This window comes from Varroa jacobsoni, unplaced genomic scaffold, assembly GCF_002532875.2.
Source record: "Varroa jacobsoni isolate VJ856 unplaced genomic scaffold, vjacob_1.0 scaffold_449, whole genome shotgun sequence".
NCBI lineage: Eukaryota > Metazoa > Arthropoda > Arachnida > Mesostigmata > Varroidae > Varroa > Varroa jacobsoni.
The window spans coordinates 22,244-41,721 of record NW_019213351.1 but is presented as its reverse complement, the minus strand read 5'-3'; the positions used below and the strand labels follow the sequence as shown (position 1 = coordinate 41,721).

Below are 19,478 nucleotides of genomic sequence, written 5' to 3'. Positions count from 1 at the left end.
AATACACATATGCATCATAGTTTATTACAGGAACAGATGCGAGACAATGATTGTACTTCAATATATATATATATATATATATATAACCAAGCAAAAACTGGTAAGAAAACATGCTGACTTTTTTCTCAAACGGTTGAGTCGACCTTTATTTTGCTCATTACTGTTGTTCAATTGAATACGGACTTAAAAATTGGATCATTCTTGTTGGAAATGCAGCCTCCAACTTGCGATGGCCTCCGGCCAGACCGGCGTGACCGAGGTCGAATGCCACGATCGTTAAGTCGGAGCATTCGTGATGTCGAGGAAATTAAAGCGATCGAGATTGGTGACAAGAGCACTGAGGTATTTTCGGGGCTTTACGTCAACGAACCTTCCGACGTCGAGAGGGAAAGTAAGTATTCGTTTCATCAATACTCTCAGTCTGAAACGGATGTGTGAAACGTAGCTGCTTTACGGCTATGGGATCCCTTCCAGACATATGTTAATTAATGACAGAAGGATACGCTTCGAAAAAGTATTACATTAAGTATTACATTATTACATCGTGTTTTCAATTTAAATTAGCCGAGAATCTGGATGCGATGAGATAAGGTTAGTGAATTTCCAGTTGTTTGAAGGTGATTGACGAACCTTTGACTAACAAGACTTTATACGAATCGCTTCCAAGTGCCTTCGAAGGTCCTAAGGTAGAAACACTCTGTTCAACTACAAGTTGTCCTTTAGTTTTCTTTAATTAAATTTTTTTTATACCGCTTATCTGCAGGATTCGAGCCTTTTAAATTACCAACCTTTTAGATCAATGCAAGATACATTAACTAAGAAATTGTTATTACGGTTCTAAGGAGATTTTAAAATGAGTCGATGTGTCTAATTGTTTCCTCCGGAAAGAACCGTAAATCATTACCTAACGGATTGTCAAACCGCCTGACAAATGACGAACACTTCTTATTGTGACGATGAACGGTTTCAAGACTATAAAATTGTAAATAAGTGTACAAATTAGTTAAGAGGACGCATCTTATAGAAGAGTCCGTAGGAAAAACAATCTAGAGCAGTGTCACATATAAACAATGAGGTAAGTGAAGGCTGCCGTGTAGCTCGATAAACTGTCCTTCCGAGAAAAGGTTTGTTGGCTAGGAAGACTGACGGGATTATTGTATTTGTTCCTTGCACCTGCCGTCTGCTCAAGCAAGAAGAAAGTGCGTTCGAAGTTTTTGATCAATTTGTTCTGAAGCCAGTTCGCTAAGCCTAGATCGATTGGCCATTCTTATCTGTATACAACAGTCACACTAGCAGCTATTCTTACCGGTTCACACAAAGAAGGATGAATTCTATGCCAACATAGCGGTGAAAAGATCTTCTTCTACACCGTCGTTTCCAGCAGCTTGCTTTTAGACGGGCTCCGTGTACGGGCATCGCTCTGTCCGCTACCCCTTCATTTCTTCGCTCAGCTACAACAACCGCGAACAACAGATGGAAGTAAATGCTTTACGAACGCTTGTGTCTATCTATATTTTAATGGAAGTCAATTGGCTTTGGGGGCAGCTCCCTGCCTTTTGCTTAGATCGGTTTTTACTTTAAGTTGTAATAAGTTCATTGTAAGCCGTTGGATAGACCGAATAAACAATGTGTGTAATAGTTTCGCACAACTTCGCTCTGTTGCGCACGGTTTACTACTTGCGGTTTTTGGCTACGTAGTAGAACTCATTGACGTTAAACGGTGTTCATAGTCTGCGCAGTGTATCATTCGAAAAATACCATGGAGAAATTTTAGATTTACTCTAAGGTATGGGCGTACGTCTGTGTACATGGATATCGTTGCTTGTACCAGCTAGCTTTTATAGCGCAATCGTTTCGCAGACGCTTGCTTACGGCGGGTATTTATCGGTATACGTCGGCAAAGTGCACTGCTAATCGTTGTCTCATTGTGCAAGCTGAATCTGTGTGCTCGTGACTGATAGACATTACTGATAGACGTTTGACCTTGGCCATATCACAGTGTAAATATCAGTCAAAATAAAAGTAAGACGAAAGGTTCTATGAAGCGTTGTTTTGCGAACGCTTGAATCTGTATTCGTTAATTGGTACCATATACTAGAACTTCTTAACAGTAAACACTTGTAGCAGATACTAAGTGCGTAAGTATATTATCAATTTTGTCATTATAATGTTTTCGTTAGGCCTCTGTGCCCACTTATAGCTGTTGCTCATTTACGGCCTTGATGGTGGATAGGGGCTAAGTCAAAGATCGTGACTAGTACATAGTTTCATAACTTATATGCAAATGATGAATCAGAGCAGATATGTCTAGTTGCGATGTAGTCCCAAAAGAATACTTGGAACAGGGGCATTTTTTTAATGATTACATTAATACGTCGAGTCGAACAACTAACTTTGCGGTACAAAAGCGAAACGAGCTACTTCCTTGAAGAATAGTAACTTTAACCGAACAGTTGACAGGTTTCTGAAGTTAGGTGGCTCAAGCCACGTATACACAAATACAAACAGAACGATCTCGAGATGTTCCCTAGCGGCGTACACACTAGCGCTCTTGAATTGGAATCAGGAGCTTAAATCCGTAAGGTAAAACATGTCGTTTTCATCATTAAGTACTTTTTAACGGGGGAGCTTTTCGAAATGACCGTTGAACATCGAACAATGAATCCTAAAGTCAAAAACCCAACATGCAATATAGTATCCGTACTTATCTGGATCTTTACCCACGTTGGGAATATATACAATTATAAAAATAAGAAGTAATGAAAAAGAAGAAGGTAGAGTGACAATACAGTTACAAATATCTTGGTCCCTTTTGTATCTATTGACATAGCAATTTCCTTTAGTAAAATACCACTTCCGCATTTACGTTTTTGCATATGTCGACATCCACTTGATTGCTATGACTTCAGATCACCACTATTATATATTATTTTTCAAGAAGTACCTCTCGTGCACTCCACTACTGGTCCGTTATTCTCCTCACGTCGATTGTTCTGCTAGCTCACGCTACTGCCGTTTTTCCACTCTTTCTTTTCAAAGTCCCGGCCGTGTGCCTCGAACTCATTTATATATACAAGTATGGTTAAAAAATGAAACCCGAATTGTCACTCGCTTCCTAGCTAGACTTGTATCCGGCATCCACCGTTGCTGTCGCTCGTCTACTTTAAAAAGCCGAGGCTTTCCTTCATTGTGCAGCCGTCGGCTGTCGTTGCTGCTACAACCTCAACGAATTCACGCTTGAACGGCGTTTTCTTATCAATCGTTTATATACGCCCATGGTTTCTTGCGCCCTTACCATTACAGCTGTCGCTGGCCACTAGCGTGGCAGCGGCAGCCGGCAAGCGGCGAACTCCATGCAGAAAATATGCGGCTGGCAACAGCAGCGGCTGCGGAATCTTCCGTCGTTCACTCGCTTTCTTCACTATGACTTTATTTTCTTGCATTTCGTCAGACTCTTCTCTAACTGTGCCTCCATTCCGCTTTTTGCATCTGTTTTCTGTGTGTCTCTTCCTCATAGTTTATCCTGTTGTTATTCTCCAGGCTGGTACTTATGTAGCTAGGCGAGGCGGCAGAGTCTCGCCGCCGAAAAGCTATTGTTTTATTTTGGCTCAGCCACAACTGTGTATTCCTGCCCGCCTGTTTGCCTGAATGTCGGCCTTCCCAAGCGCTGTCCGAGGCGGCTGTCGTCGTCTTTTGCGTTCGACACTTTCCAGTAGCCGGGAACTTGTCTTTCTTTTTAAGGATGAATGGGACCACGTCAGTGCAGCCAGTCGAACCGACAACCACGGGCTTTCCGTTAGCGCTAGCGACATGCCTGTTTACGGCCATAGGTTCTATACGTATAGTTCTTCTTTTTTCTTCACACGATTTCTGCAACACGTATTGCTGCTTCGGTTGCCGCTATGAGTCTAATGGAGCTACGATTGGACGCGGGTAGCGTCCGCGTGCGTGCAAAGCAACGACAGTGTTTAAAGTTAGTATATAGACTCTATGTAAGACTGTAGGTCCAGTTTCGTTGGCTCATTGTTTATAATCACCGTATCACGTTCACAGTTCGACATAGCTCTCCTAGGGGATGCCATGAGAAAGCACCATTACACTAGTATCTTGACAGCACCGTCTGCAGATTGTCTCAAAGGCCCACGTATCCAGGTCTAGATGGTTAGTGCCTTCACACTCGCGCCTGCTGGTTAGTGTCATAGCGCGTATAAACGACGTGTAATAACCACACTGTAAACCTCTTTCTCCTCCTTCATCCTGTCCTTCGGCGCATGGTAAAGTTCTCATTCAATATCTTCGGTTACTCCACGCTTTGTTTATATTAGATGTATGCTCGTATCTTGATCTGTCTCGACTTTCTCCATGCATGCATCTTAACCCCGCAGCGAAAGCCCGTTGCTCACTAGGGACGTCGTGGATATGTTTGCGTGTATCAAAACATGCATCGGTCGTAACCAGAGGGGATACAAATGCGCATAGTGCAAGACGGTGCCGAATGCGATGTCGTTGCCAGCACTAGAACTTTGCATATCTGATATGTTTGATTTCCTTCGCATTTTCCTGCTTCTCAGATTAGACCCAATCAGGCCGCAGATATCTGAAGCATACACCTGGCGTATGCTCTTTTGCGCGAACAAGACGACAGCCTTCCTTTGCTTTAATGCTACAGCAGCATATTCGCATGCCCTCTGTTTTTTTTTACTCGTCTCTACAGGTTTGTCGTCATCAATGTCGAGGCCGAAGCACCTGCAACCATACCCCAGTGTGGCCGCAGGCCCCTTGGCCTCAATGATATCAGCGACTCACTTCGCCATTGTATGCTCTCTGTGGTGTTTGCCTTTATCGTCACAAGCCACTTCCAGTTTCGGAACGCTGTCCAAACTCATATCGCTGATGCGATGGTGTCAGACGTTGTTTGCCCTTGTATATACCGCGTTAGTTCTTGGTTTCACTTCAACCACCGGTTCCTGGCTCAGGACGAGGAGAAGAATATTTGTGCTTTGCAGGAACTTTGTGCTCAGGCCCACACAAACATCAGAAATTTAGATAAACGGTTGAGCTGACTGACACTTCAACTAGAAAGCGGGTCGCTGCTTGTATTAAATATGAAGCACACAAACCAAACACGCAGCTGATAACCAAGGTAAGAACAAATGAAGCCAATCTATTTCGTATCCCGTCGCTTTCTCCTTTCCCCAACGATGACCGGCTTAAACGGTAACGCATTAACATCTTACGTATATAATAACACTGAATTCCATGGAGCGCTCACTAGTACGAACTCTAGTCCCTATACCGATTTCCGGATCGTCTGAACATAGCTATAACAATGACCTCGACGTTACCTTCGTTCCTTTGACATCTCTCCCTCAATAGGAATAGCGAACAGAGCTGGGGAACGACTGAAAGGAAAAAAGGAATAGAATCATTCCACTCACCAGATATATTGGCCCGCAAAAATATTTGAGTTTTGGTGCCGTATTTATATCTACCATGATTGTCAGCCCCTATTTTCCGATGGCACCATTAATTGCTTCTGCGGCTCCTAGGAACTGTTAAAGTTAGTATGCGTCGACAAATCCGCTAGCGATGAACTAGTAGCTTTCGCGCCCAGGGCAACGTTCCTATTAAAGACACAACACTTCACGGCCATCCTGCCAGTTGTAACAATGGGGATTTCATACGCTTCTCTGAGCAATACGGCTGCATGTCTTCTTGCTGCACTCGAGTTCTCTGGGGAAATATTTCCTACCCCCATTCGAGGTGTTTATTCTTCTGCCGCTTGGTCGCGCCCATGCTGGGTTCTTACCTAGGTTCACCGCGTCGCAATGTAGTGCGGTCCTGTTTTCAGCGATAGGTAGCAACTGCAATAACATTATTGCCGGCCTAGTGGCGATGCGTTTTCCAAGGTGTAAATACTAATGCACACATATGTGTGTTGCTATTCACTAATGTATTTGCAATTGAGCGCATTGCAGCGCTCGATAGCAGAGATAGACTGTTGTACGCCTTTAGGACAGAGGCACATATACAACGACGAAACAGTGTAAAGACTTCTCCTATAAACCGCTATACAATGACTAACTTGCGTTAGCTAGCCGATAGTTTTTCTTTTCCTGTTGTTCTACCTACTGCTGTTGTCCTCTTCGCCTACCTACGTTTGGCCCATCGAGCCAACGAAGGGCATGATAGTTCTAGCTTTCCTCAATGGCGTAACCTCTTATCGTTCGCTTACTCTGCTCCCCCGTCTTTTCTTGTCATCTTCGTGGAGATTATCCTCCACGGAATCCACTCTCAATATATGAAGGCTGCTGCTACCGTTCCTCCTACTATTACCGTTGCCGTTGCGTTCTGTTCGCGACGTACTGCCTATACCAGTTGTCGATGCTCCTATCACCTTGATCCGCTGGGCCCCTCGACGTTCACTCACTCGTACTGCGCTTTCTTTCTTTTTCGACTTGTTCTTGTCGGCTCCGTAGCCAAGAACAGTGCTTTTATTCATTTTCGTTCGTCCGTGCTGCCGGGCATCCTGTACCCGCTGCTGCGGTGCGCCCCCTGGTGCGCCGAGACCACCGTTCGTTGACGGCAGCGTCAGCGATGGCAGGAATGGTTTCAGCCAAACCCCACTCTCCTTTATCTCGTTTTCCCGGTCCTTCCTACTCCGTCCTATTTCTACAGCTTTGATGCACTCTGACCGACAAACATGTTATGCAGCACGTTGTTCACGCTGTGAATTATTTAAATTGACATGACGGTCCCCAACCCTTCGGCCGGGCGCAGGCATAGCGCGTTTCTTAGTCCTTAGCTGGCGCTAGCAGCGCCCAGCCAGCAAGCCCACTCAGTGTCTGCTGCGTTTTGCCTGCTTAGCTTTACCCCGCAACATCACTCCCGACTTCGTTCTGTTTTTAGCTCCCATTCTACAACGAACCCCCTAGAGCCCCTAGAGCCACGTCCTTCGGGCTTTTGTCATTTTGCTTTTCCTCCCCTCTGCGCGACGCCCCATGTTCTTTCGTACCTTTTTTTCGTCTTCGTCTCTAGTCGTATCTCGTCGTATTCCACCCATGTGCCTGCGTATATTACGTACGTAGCCCATCCTTCGTCACAGGGACAGAGCTTTTTCCAGCAGACAACCGCTGTTCTCTCTGCAACCGAACTCCGTGCTCACACCCAACCTCCGGTCGTGCGCAGTTCCTTCCGACCCGCTGCCACCGTTGAAACCAAGGAACTACAGTTGCTGCTAGTGCCAGAACGCCCAGGACTTCACCCATTCCCTTTAACGCCTTCTGCCTTCCCTTGCCCGTTGAGCCTTCCGCCCGTCTCGACATGACTTGATGATGAGCTTTTTCTCGCAACTTGCTGCTCTCGTTGCTCCAAATCCTTTTTTCGACAGCTCCTATCCCCAAAGCACGTCATGCTTCCTGTGGTTAGCTTTCATTGCGATGCGCACCTCAGCGTCATCACTGTGTGCACGCTATGTAGCGTATAAGTAACCAACTACGGCTGGCAGGGATAGTCTTGCCTCTGCTTCTATATAGCCTTGCTACTAGCAAGCAGCATTGGGGTCTCGAATAGGATGAGGTTGGAAACTTTAGCCTAGGCTCCTGGCTAACGTCTATCGCCTGAACAGCCTTATACGCGAGCGACTCAGCTCAACTAACATTGTATCTAAGGCGCAGCTCACCCGCTTCTTCTCCCGCCCCGTTTGTCTCTCCCTCTCGGGGTAACTGCTGCCACTTGCCTACCGTTTGCCGTCATTTCGTTCACTCTGTTACAGTAGCAGCAACAGCAGCGGTGGCAGTAATTTCTGCGATTGCCGCCGGCTCTTCTCACTTTTATGCCTCTGCCTCGCTCTCTACTTTTCTGTCTATCCGGCTTAAATGGGGCTCACTTCGCCTGATGGCCGCATGTTCCTATTCGTCCCGTGCCACTCGCTATCAGCACCTAAGTCTTCGGTTCCACTTTCTTCAGCGACCCGCCGCCAATGCGGCATCGAAGCTAGCAACGGCGACAACGTCAAACCCGGCCAGTAGTCAACGACAAAAACTTAGCTTGCGAAGTCTGCAATGTTCGTGGTTGTAAAAGAAGAGGCGAGGGTTGCGGGTGCCACATTAGTTGTGCTAGTGATGCCGGACGTGTGGTTCGTTTGGCCGTGTTACTTGGTAGCGGCCGCGGCAGAAGCAGCAGCGAACAGATTGGTTGTACGCGTCATCCGCACCTTCAGCGTCGACAGCCTTCTCCTTGTCTTCGTTTGTGCTATAGCCGGTCGCTGTGAAACGCAGCGACAACAGTAAAAAAACGATACGCCGACCTTAATATTTCTTTAGTCGCAGCGAGCTTCTCCACGAGGCTTCGTACTTTTTTAAACGTATGTAGACGAGATACAACCTCAACTCAACTTGTTCGACTCAATCGCTAAACGGACAAAACCAATTTGTAGCGGTACGAGTCGAGAATGGTTGCGCCCATTGGCAAAAAAGAAATCATGAAATACCAGGAGTCGAAGAGGGGTGCGACGATGACAGCGATGGAACGTTACACAGTAGAAAATCGAAGTATCGTATAGGATATTTAAAATGAAGTCCATTGAAATAGGTGCTCCAGCTAAAGAGCATTTGTTGAGTGCAGAGGATAACTACGTACATGAGAATATTGGTGGCAACTAATCTAAATGTAGTACGAAATATTAGGCATGTTGTTGAATTTGTTTTAATTAGTAAAAAAATATGTCTGTTTTAGGCCGTTTATCGAGTAGAGTATTAGTCCTTAAAAGAAATTTAAGTTCAACGAATCTATACAGAGAAGCATTCTCAGTCTTCAATAATGCTATGCATCTGTAGTAATTAATAGTTTTAAACAAAATAAATACCTAGTCGACACAAGGCTATGGAGCCAAAATTACCGTATCTATCGTCAACTCACTGACCGATCAATGGCATACTTTTTTGCTGTTTTTTTAAATCAAACAATTTTTTTTATCATCTTTATTTTTGGCGTTTTTAGCATTTTCCTCGCCGGCTATCAACGAGTCATTCAACTTCTGCCTCTCAACACGTAAGTTCGCGCTCGTCGTAATCCTCTCAGGCATCCTGCTGCTGCTACTTGTCCTTCTACTTGTTTGGTGCATCATGCAACGCCGCCGCAGAAAGGGATCTTCCGGAAATTCATCAATCTATTCCGGCGCTTACTCAAACCGCGCGTACAGCCACTAAACATTCGGTTATCATCCCGGATACTCCGAAGCAAGAGAACTCGCTGTGTGGGTTGGCCAACATTTCACCAATGACGTATTTTTCCCTTTTCTCAATCCCAGCTTCGTATCGACCTTTATCTACTGCCCACGGCTACGTACGATTGACCAGTACGTAATGAACTTCTCAGCTGAAAAGGAGCACTAGTAGAGAAGATGTAAAACGTTGTACATGTGGGAGCCTTAGCGGGACAAAAAGGACAACTATTGCAAGACCTAAATTAGCAGCTGCTGTTGCCTTTACCTCTTATGCCGCCGCACCGACTACGTTGTAAATTGGGGATAAAAGTAGTTTTCTACATTAGCAAGTTGAAAGGAAGATATCGTGCAGGGCTTCTTAAAAGAAGCCAATAGGCTTATACAAGTCAGCTAAAAAATTTTCGTACGAACGAACAACCTGCTGATAGTAGGCCGAGAATGAACGGGATGTTTTTGCGCAGGTAATTTCTAAAGGAAGATATAACGATAGCTACGTGCACTATGCATACGCTCGCGTTCACTTTTTGTGAAAGAGATCTTTTGTAGTTGCAGCTTGTTCTTCCTTGTTGTTTTTTCTTGCTGTTCCCGTTTTACGTGTGCTAGCTTTGATATTTTACGGGAGAACAGCTGTTTCAAATCTGGCAGCCAACAAGCAGCATTAGCTGACCTTTGACTTAGAATCTTGGCTTCTCTGCAAAGGCTAATTTGCAGAGCGATGCTAAAATTGCCAGCTTCAGTTTTAGGTTTACACTTCGCATAAAACACTCTCTGCGATTCCGTTGACGGGTGGTCCGAACAACGGACAACGAATAGGAACCCTTCATTCTTCGCTCAGGCCTGCCGCCGCCGCCACGGTGAAATTTGCTGGCCCACTAGTGTCAACTTGGTGGGCATCGGGGTAAAATAAGCTTGCCGTGTCAAAGTGGGCAGCAGGAACTTGGACGGACGGATGGACAGGCAAGCCGACAAGGAGCAGCGACAGGAATTCCCAACAAATTGGCTGGAAAGCACCTGCCTCGACCTCCACTTTCCTGGCAAACCATGATGCTGTCACTGGTAAAACCGGGCAAGGCGAGTATATGTTCGGAGTGCCCCAGTAACGATTTCCCAACGGCAATCCAGGGGGCCACCAAATGAAAGTGGACGCTTCAGTGAGTAAAGAGCGAAAAGCGCGCGGAAATGTTAGGTCGTATGGCAGCGGGCTCACCAGGGGACAGCACCAGAGGTTTGATAGAGACAGGCTACCACAAATAATGGATAAATATGGGGATCTGTGAATATATGCAAAAGCTCGTTGCGAGCGTCGTCGGACGGATAGCCGTTCGCTTTATGGCAATCGTTAGGCAAAATTTGCGTGCGTTGCGCTTCTATTAGGCAAGCGGATATTTTCATTTGTTCTTGGTTTCCCTTTTTACCGGTGTTGTCTATTTTGCTTTAACCCACTCGTTCGCCTTCAATCACGGTATTTCTGTACTGAATCTCGCAACTTTCAACGAAAAATCCTCACAAAAGCGGCAGTTAATGATAGCCATTAAGAAGGGAAGAGGGGATAGTAACGGCTAATTGGACGGCAGAATGGTGGTGCACCCATTTGGGACGAGAAAATAACGAACAGAGAGGTAACGAAACAGGCCGGACACAGACTTGCCATGGATGTGAGAACTGCTTCCAGCCCCCCATGACAAAGGCTAACAGAACGAGTATTCTGGTTTGCAGAACTAGAACCAGAAATTGGTTGTACAAGAAAGGAGGGCTTCTTATAGATTTAGGTTGAGATTGCGAAAGCAAAATAGACCTGAGGCAAAACCCAACCGTTCTCACAATCAAATCAGCGTCTATAGTCAATGAGAAAAGCTAACTAAAACGAAACGTAACGGTCGGCTGAACATTGGCTAACATCAGTCAATACCCGTCTCAATAGAACAACGGAAAAGTACTATGACGATTTCGACTATTGACTAGTAAACTCGCAGTACGTTAGTCAAACAGGACATTTACAAAGTTTTTTTTACTGATGTGCCACTATTCTATTGTAGTATTTTACTTTAAGCAGCATAACCCTGAAATATAAAGGACAATATTTTGCTCGGTCCGTCATGCCAGGCTACCGCTTGTGCCACAAAGTCTCAGCAGTTTCGGGCGACTACCGTTTGTCGATACTGATACTACAGCTCCACACGTTTCTTATGCATGTAGCTGTTACTATAAGCTTTGAGAAGATGTGAGTAGCATTGAGTTTCTGTCCTGCGCTGTGGACTGAGCTGCGGTCCTCGTCGTTTCTCTAGTCGCCACTATCACAGTTACCGCCAGTACACCCGCCATCACTGCCGTCACTTCGACCCACTTATTCCCGACGAATACCTGACGGGAGGCCATAAGCGCTGAGCGGCACAGTCGACCCGTCGATCAGTCAGTCACAGGAAAAGAAACTATTTACTTTCATCTGTCCTGTGCGGAGTGCACAGCATTTGGCCTTCGCCAAGTCGGACGGTAGTAGTAGCAGCCGGAGAAGAAACCTCCGTCGCCACGATGACCGTTGCGATAGAATTGATTAGCTAAATTATGTTAGGACCATCGAATCGGCATGAGGATAGGCTCTGCCCCTGTACCAAAAATGAGAAGAAATCTTCAAGGGCCATCAAAGGGATCATCGTTGCCGCTGCTACGCCACAGCTGCGCTCCTTGTGCCTCCGTCGGCGCTATCCCCATCAGCGCCTAGGAGGATTCGAACGAAGCCTGCGAGTTTTGTGGCGTCCGTTACCTTGGCGTTACCTCCACACGACGTAGAACGCCACAACTGCGAGACTACGGCTGTTAGTGGGGCTGGGGTTGAAACGTGGTTTCGGCTCAGAAGAAAGCCGCGTCAAGGAGAAAGAGGGGCGCCGGATGAAGTGGAGACGGTCAGGCGACCTTTCAGAAATGAAAGAACACGGAAGTGGAAAAACGAAATAGTGACAGTGGTAGAGGTGGGAAAAATGGTCCAAAAATTGGAATAGTAGGCGCGTGTGAAAGAGACAGCGAAAAATCAAAGGAAGAGAAAGATAATACGTGAGATTCCGCAAAGATTTGGCACTCTTCTTCTCATGGTTCTTATTTGAGATGTCAAGACAGGCCGCGGACTGGCTTTCCGACAATTTCTTCACAAATAGTAAATTTGTTACCATTCGCTGCCTGACAGTTTTGCGGTTATTCGCTAGTGTCACATTTGATTCACGATCAACCAAGACTAAATTGACTCTTGCCCAAGCTAATATAGCACAACCCGCGGCGATATGATAATAGTCCGTTAAGCTAGGAGGTTCCCGATATGATAACGTCTGTGTTTACTAGACTCGCGAGCAACTTAATACATTCACCGCATAGATAAACCTTAAGCTTAACTTTCACGAGCCCTTAAGAAAAATAATTCTCCGTTGAAGCAAAACTAAAAGCTACGTTTACTACCCCCAGTTTCAAAAGAAATAAATTCGTAACGTTAATCGAGGCGTGCTGAATTTCGAATTATGCCCAAAAATTGCTTTAGATAGGCCTATATTCAAAAGAGACTATTAATGATCCTGCTGAAGACAGGCATCTCTTCAGTACGTTCCATTGACCCGTAGTGGTCATTATGCACTTCGAGGCACAATGGCTAGACTAGTAAACATAACAGTCTTTAACAGTTTCGTATCAGACCGCTAGTGACCACCATTCGCTACTATTGCCGCGGTAGTGAATGGCCGATGCCTCCGGGTTTGCGGTTCTGTCCGTGTTTTTCTATTAATCATCACTAAATTCACGGTTCTACTAGCTAATATATTACTGTACGAGACAGAACACCACTAAACCCCTGTCCGCAACCTCTCGGCTGCTTAGAATCAGACACCCCAAGTTAGTGGAGAAAAGAGCACTATCCATTGACCCTTAAACGCGCAAGAAGAGGCTAGCGAGTAAAATCGACGTATAGTTGGCTTTTTACTGTTCAACGGCTTGCTATCTATTTGCCTCTAATAATCTAAATGCAAAACGCTAAGAATGTAGAAATGCACAGGGGTAAGGCTTGTCTGACCTTCTTACTAGCCTGCTTCTTCTTGTTCGCGTATGTAATGAGCTCGTACCGTCCTAAAAGCCCCGTTTCCCCAACTTCTGACATACCCCTAAGACCCCACCACTTTTTTTACTTGGATTTCGCGGTCTAGTGCTCAAGTACGAACTGACGCAAAAAAAGTTGTGAGTCTTTTTTAAGTGCCCCTTAAAACATGGAGCCCCAATACTCGCAGTGTACAATTTGCTCGGAAGGAAAAGTTTTTGCAAACTTCCAACGAATTTGACCAAAGACTATCACTGTCGTTTTAAATGCATGCTACAAGCGCGACCGACCAAACCACTGTCAGACTAAGCACCGACGCCGCCTATTCTGGGTCCTGAAGAAGCAAGGCCTTGCTTTCATAAGTATTTGGAGGAGTTAGATATTAGGTCGGTCTGTGGAGTGATGGCTAGTCGCGCGCGCACAGAACGTAACGGTGGAAAAAAGTGAACGCATGCATAGTGTAGTTATCAAGTAGATATTATGAAGTTTTGCAATGAACCGTGAGTGCAGCACTATGAGAGTAATCGGCAACAGAATATCTTTGTTTGGTCTTTCCGGTAGTTTCGGTGCGATAGTCAATAGAATAATAATAACAATAATAATAGCGTCTGCTCCAGCCCGCTAAAATTACATCCGGCCAGACGTCAGACCCAGCCGTACAACTGGCTTTACTTAATGTTTTAATAATAGCAATATTTAGCCTTATCTATTTCAAAGCCTTACATAGCAAGGCTGACTTTTTAAAAGTCACAATCGAAATTTAGGCCACTTAATTGAAGCTACTGACGAGCCTTACGAGAAGGACAGGCACCACTGAAAGATATAAAAGGAAGCAACGAATACGAAGAGAGAGAACTAGATATAAATATTTTAAAAAATCTTTATAAATCTTTAAGGAAAATCAGTCTTGCAAGCGCGAATTAAGCCAGAGAGCCGGCCTCATATGAGCGCGTCTCTCCGGTCGAGCGATTACAAGGATGGACCGAACTCTCATACGGCTTTCGAAGAAATATCCGTGTGTGCGGGTAGAATTGGAGTATTGCTCCTTTCTGTTATCGACAGCTGGCGTCCTTAAGCTTTAATGAGTGCTCATCAGTTTGAAGGTATGCAGCACATAGGTAACAAAAGGAACGGCAATAACTGTCGAGTATCTATGTAACAATAATAATAAGTGTACGTGAGAAATATATATATATATATATATTTAGTATAGCACAACATCGTGATTTTAGACAATGGTGCGGTGGTTTTATGGTGGCTTATTATAGAAAGATGGTGAAAATTGATTATTGTAGCATGATGATGACTGTGACATTAACATTTGAAGTGTAGTGTGCTTAAAAAAAAATTGTACTTAAAGCAAATCTACGAGAAGTCAATCCAGCGCATAGAAAGTGAGTTTGCTTAGTACGAATTCACGATAATATAGAAAACAAATTACAAATAGGTCATAGAATAAAGAATCGTGAAACTTTTAGAAGTACTATTACTGATAAAATTATAGGTCTAGAACAACAAACCCACCCATAGCTTTACAAGTTCTCGACGCAGGAAACTGTGAGAAATTAAACACGAAAAAAATGCGTCTTGGTCAAAGACCTTTCACCAATATAAAGCTAATGTTGTTGAGAAAGTTGAGTTCTTCCACTGTAGTATTGTCTCGCATACGTAAGTAGATATTCGGTAAGGGAGAAAAAATACAGCGAAAGCAATGCTAGAAACTCTTTTTTAAAAGAAAGCGATGGTAATGCTAGTACTGATTGTATATATGCCGATGATGATGATACCTACGGTTACATTGTTACACGCTCACTGAATACGACTTGTACACGACTTTTCAATAAACGAAAAATTCTGAACTGACAAATGTTGCTCAACATGTTCTTTCTTGTTGTATACGATTTCCTCTTTAGATAGCTCTTCGAATTCGTTCACACTAAGACCCCGCGACACCGATACTTGGAGGGACCACAAGTGGGCAGTGAGCTTCCCGAGTCTTGCAGCTTTTACGGCTGCCTTTTCTTTGTCATCTTGCCAAAGCTTACGTCTCTGTCGTTCACGTACGGCCACTATTGCGGTAGAAGCAATTCCTCTGTCCCCCTTTTTTTGTATCACTGAAGTTCGCCCCTCGCACTACTTCACTTCTTTCCGTAAAATTACTTAGGGAACGAGAAAAAGAGTAGAATGAGCCTATTGGGAATTAAGAAAGGTGTTGCGAGTTGGGGGGTAGGAAGGCCTGACGAAGACAAATGCTGTTCCTTATTGTTTTCCTTACTTTGACACTACTGGTCCCTCTGTCGCTAGGCCCTGTCGTTTATACGATCGACCATTAAGCTGATATGAGCGCTAAGCCTGGGCGTCATGTCACTGTCCTCCCTTCCGCCTCCTCGCTATTCTACTAGCTTTTCTCTTCAGCCCTTACAGAGCTCTTTGGCAAGAGCAGCCTAGCGAAAAAAGCGCCCTCGGCAATAAATGTTATATATAAATACATATATACATGTATATATAATCACTATATATATATATAATTACATATATATATATATATATATATATATATATATATATATGTAATTATGTATCTCGAGTTCAGCCACCTGCCACATCATTCTCGCCGTTAGAAGAGGACTCGAGAGACGTTGCGAGGAAAACGTGCTGTTCTGTGGGATGAAGGTGGGTGTCGATTGGACAAGGGATTGGCAAACTAGCAAGCCAAGACATTTGAGATCGGGGAAGTTAAACTCAGTAGAGACAGAAAAACGACGCGAGCAACTAGCCCCCGGCGGTTTGGACAACTATCCCCAGTGACTACAAAGGTTCCAACATGGAAAACGAGTAGGTTTCGGGTTTTGTGCCGGGAAATGTATACGAGTCCGAGGCGGGAACCAAAGCGTAGCATAGACGAAGAGTACAGCGATGCAGAATTGAGGCAACTCAAGGCTGTAGGGAACCAACAGTGGTTGTGAGGCACGGGGAGAATGTGGGGTAACGAACGGAAACTCCTTTTGTTCTTGCTAGTGCAACGCTGGTGCTGTTGTTGGCATTCGCGGTTCTGCGGTTTCTGCAGTCGCCAGCTACTGCATCGGCTAGCGACGTTACCAAGTTGCTGATGCGGTCGTGACATAATTCGGCTTCTCTAATGCTGCTATTACTACTGCTTGGAGAGCAAATAGCGTTCGTCCGCCAACCAACAGCAGCCTAGAAAAAAAAGGAGCCAGTCGATCCTCTTCTTTCCAGGCTCAAGACGGCAAGAGGCAGAAGAGGGTAAGGGTACAAGAAGACAAGGCAAAGTAATGGAATGCAAGAAGAGGCGGTGCCAACAATTCTTTCTAGTGAGGAGCGGCACGAAAGGGTCGCTGGGTATAGCCAAAGCAGCTAGGCCTGCTTTGGGTCGGACTGGGCTGGCCCAACGTACAATCCTCGATTTATCCTGCATTCAGGCCACACATACGTTTCGCACACATGCACGGACATATATAACGAAACCAATGCGGGCCGAAGATCATATAGCATTGGTCGCAAGCAACTACAGACAAACGAACCGACATGGAGGAGTGCACACAGAAATACATAGAGCCACATGATGTTTCAAGAATATAACCGCAGACGGCGGGTAGCTATCAGAGACGCAGGAGAAGTGGGATGGAGGGAGAGGAGAAACGTCGAGGAAGAAAGACAACGACCAAGGAAAACTGACAACAAATAGCTACAGCGATCTCAACTCAACTAAACGAAAAAGTCGCAATCGAACGCTGACTAGGGTTTCGCTGGCAGCGGCAGTTGCCAAACCTGGAAGGGCCACAATCTAAAGTCGTCTGACATTGAAGTCATCCGAGAGGGGCAAGTACAAGCACTAACAGAAGGAAAAACGGAAACTCTTTCATGCGCAAATAGGGCCACAGTACCTAGAATACGTAAATACACACAGAATCAAATACGCGTCCGAGAGCAGAACAGCGTCAAACGGATAGAGCACCGGTAGGTTCCTGCTTTGTCTGAAGCAACGCCTAATGGCAGACGTAAAATGTGAAATGCTAGCAGTTTCTAAAGACACAAATATCTACGACGACTTTTTGGTACACTTAAGATGTGCACTTCTACATGTGCAGCTGCGTTGGATGATCGACACACTAAACGTAATAGTGTATTTCCATAGTAAAGGTGTATCAACCTCAAAATCGGCTTATCAAAAGATGAACTCCAAGTATATAGTTCTAATGGTACAGTAACATCTATATTAGAGCTTTCCCTATACTATATAGATTTTTAGAGACTATCGAATGTGTATAACCTATGGTAAACGACAAGTGCCCCAAAAGAATACAATATTTTCCGGAACGTAGAAGATTAACTTTCTAACGATAGATTTTTTTCTCACTACTATACTATTAAAAATGTAATAAAATTAAAAAAACAATATAGCAAAGAACTTTACACGGATCTACTTACACGAATAGAACTGATACTAAACAGTCAGGAAAAACAGCAGAAATAATCAGAATAATTCTACTTACTAGGCAAATGTAAATTCATCAGTAGCTATAGGCCGGTGCGACGTTTCAAGCAAGGAATCAATTGAACGTTTTATTTAGGCACTACAGAAACTGTGATTTAGGCACTACAGAAAGTTAAGTGTACTTTAGGAATCTGTTTTAAAAAGCGATCGGAACAACTTTGGTAGAAGTAGCGAATTATATTTCAAATAGGGCGGAGCGCCTGGACATTGTACAAGAGCACATCCTGACGAAAATCTTCCAAAGAAATGGATTCGACGAAAAGGTCTTATGGAACGCTGTTTTGGTTCCCTGAACTGGCGTCAATGTAGGACGCTAGAAGATTTAATAGGGGTAGTTGGGCACGGATACGCCACCAGACCAAACTATGAACTTTGTGAACCAATAGCGTACTATTATGTTTCTTGGCCAGAACGGTACTACTCGTGAACGCTTGAAGTACGAAAAAATAGACATCACGCGTAGATTACTACAATTCAAATACCTGTAAATTCATCATCATTTAGATTATGCGTTTATGTTTTGGAACGTCGTGTGTAAATGGCTCGTGTTGGGCATATCGAGCACACAAATCTGTGATGTTCATAATTATTCTCTTATCAGATATTAGTAGCGACGGTTTGCCATTGTCAACTATGCCATTGGGTTTGGCGCAATAAATCAATTAAGTAAAGGTAATACTTTTTTAATATGTTGTAGCAATACCGACGTTATCATTTTCGGTTAATTGCTCAGTCGTCCGATGATTGGCGTCGTTGACGCCGTCGACAGAACAGTTGCGAATTCGAAATTAGGATCGCGTGCTGCCCAATCCATCGTAGATTATTTTTGTGAAAACTAACACATACCTACATTAACGCAATGGGTTGCGATACGTCGACCAGCTGTTAACTGTGGCAATACTGCCTGATACGCCTGGGCGAGTACCGTTTCTTTTCCCCAACTGTCATCGTTGCCGGAAGATCTCAAGGCATCTAATGGCCAATTGCATGATGGATAAAGCATTCCGGACGGCGGTTCTCTGTCGCGTCGCCGCGTCCCCTTTTATCCCCACAAATCCTCTCCCTACACCACTGTAGCGTTCCGTCGCGTATCCGAATGCCCCGACGATACCAGCATTGCTCCTTCTCTAGCTGATTTGCGTTGTGTGCACTAACTACCTCGACCTCCTCCGATCGTAAATGAGACAAACACAGAATCATCTATATGTGCGCAATAGAGCAGGAGAACGAGAATAGCAGCTCGCGTTCGCTGCCATTAGATTTGCCAGTGGATAGCAGCTAACGGCGGAGTCGAAAAGCCGCGGGAATGCCGTTCGTAGCAGTAATTCGTATGCTAGCACACGTCGTCTCGCGTTCGGTTTCGGCGGGGCATTGGACCGTGCCTGGTAAACGAACATGGAGAAATTTTCCTTCCGTTCCTCCCTTAAAGAATAATGGTGGAACGAATCTCATTTGTGACAGTTAACGAGGGACGTCTCGACGAGGGCAAGCACCGTCTATAAAGTGACCCGTCTCGTAGTCGCAATAGGGAAGTAAAGAGCGTTGACTACGTGCAGCGACATAACTGTTAGGGGGGGGGGTGGAGGGAGGGGCAAAAGAAGGTGGTCACGGAATGATATGTTCACCTTCAGTGAGAGAAATAAATGAAATTTCTAGAGTGGATTCTA

General features: G+C 44.8%; 1 protein-coding gene across 3 annotated transcripts in view; it reads left to right on the top strand.

Moving 5' to 3' along the window:
* Positions 1–15,162, top strand: part of LOC111260527 (cuticlin-1) — a 31,142-nt gene extending 15,980 nt beyond the window's left edge. Inside the window, exons 7-9 of one of the 3 annotated variants that reach the window (XR_002680388.2) lie at positions 217–391; positions 9,001–9,687; positions 9,964–15,162. Coding sequence is in view for 2 of the 3 variants with exons in the window: in XM_022833356.2 (XP_022689091.1) it covers positions 217–391; positions 9,001–9,209 (384 nt within the window). In the remaining variant the exon portion in view is untranslated. Of the gene's footprint in view, positions 1–216; positions 392–1,189; positions 1,314–9,000 lie in introns of those variants that run through there. The other 2 variants (XM_022833356.2, XM_022833358.2) reach the window with 2 other exon arrangements.
* Positions 15,163–19,478: the final 4,316 nt, after the last annotated feature.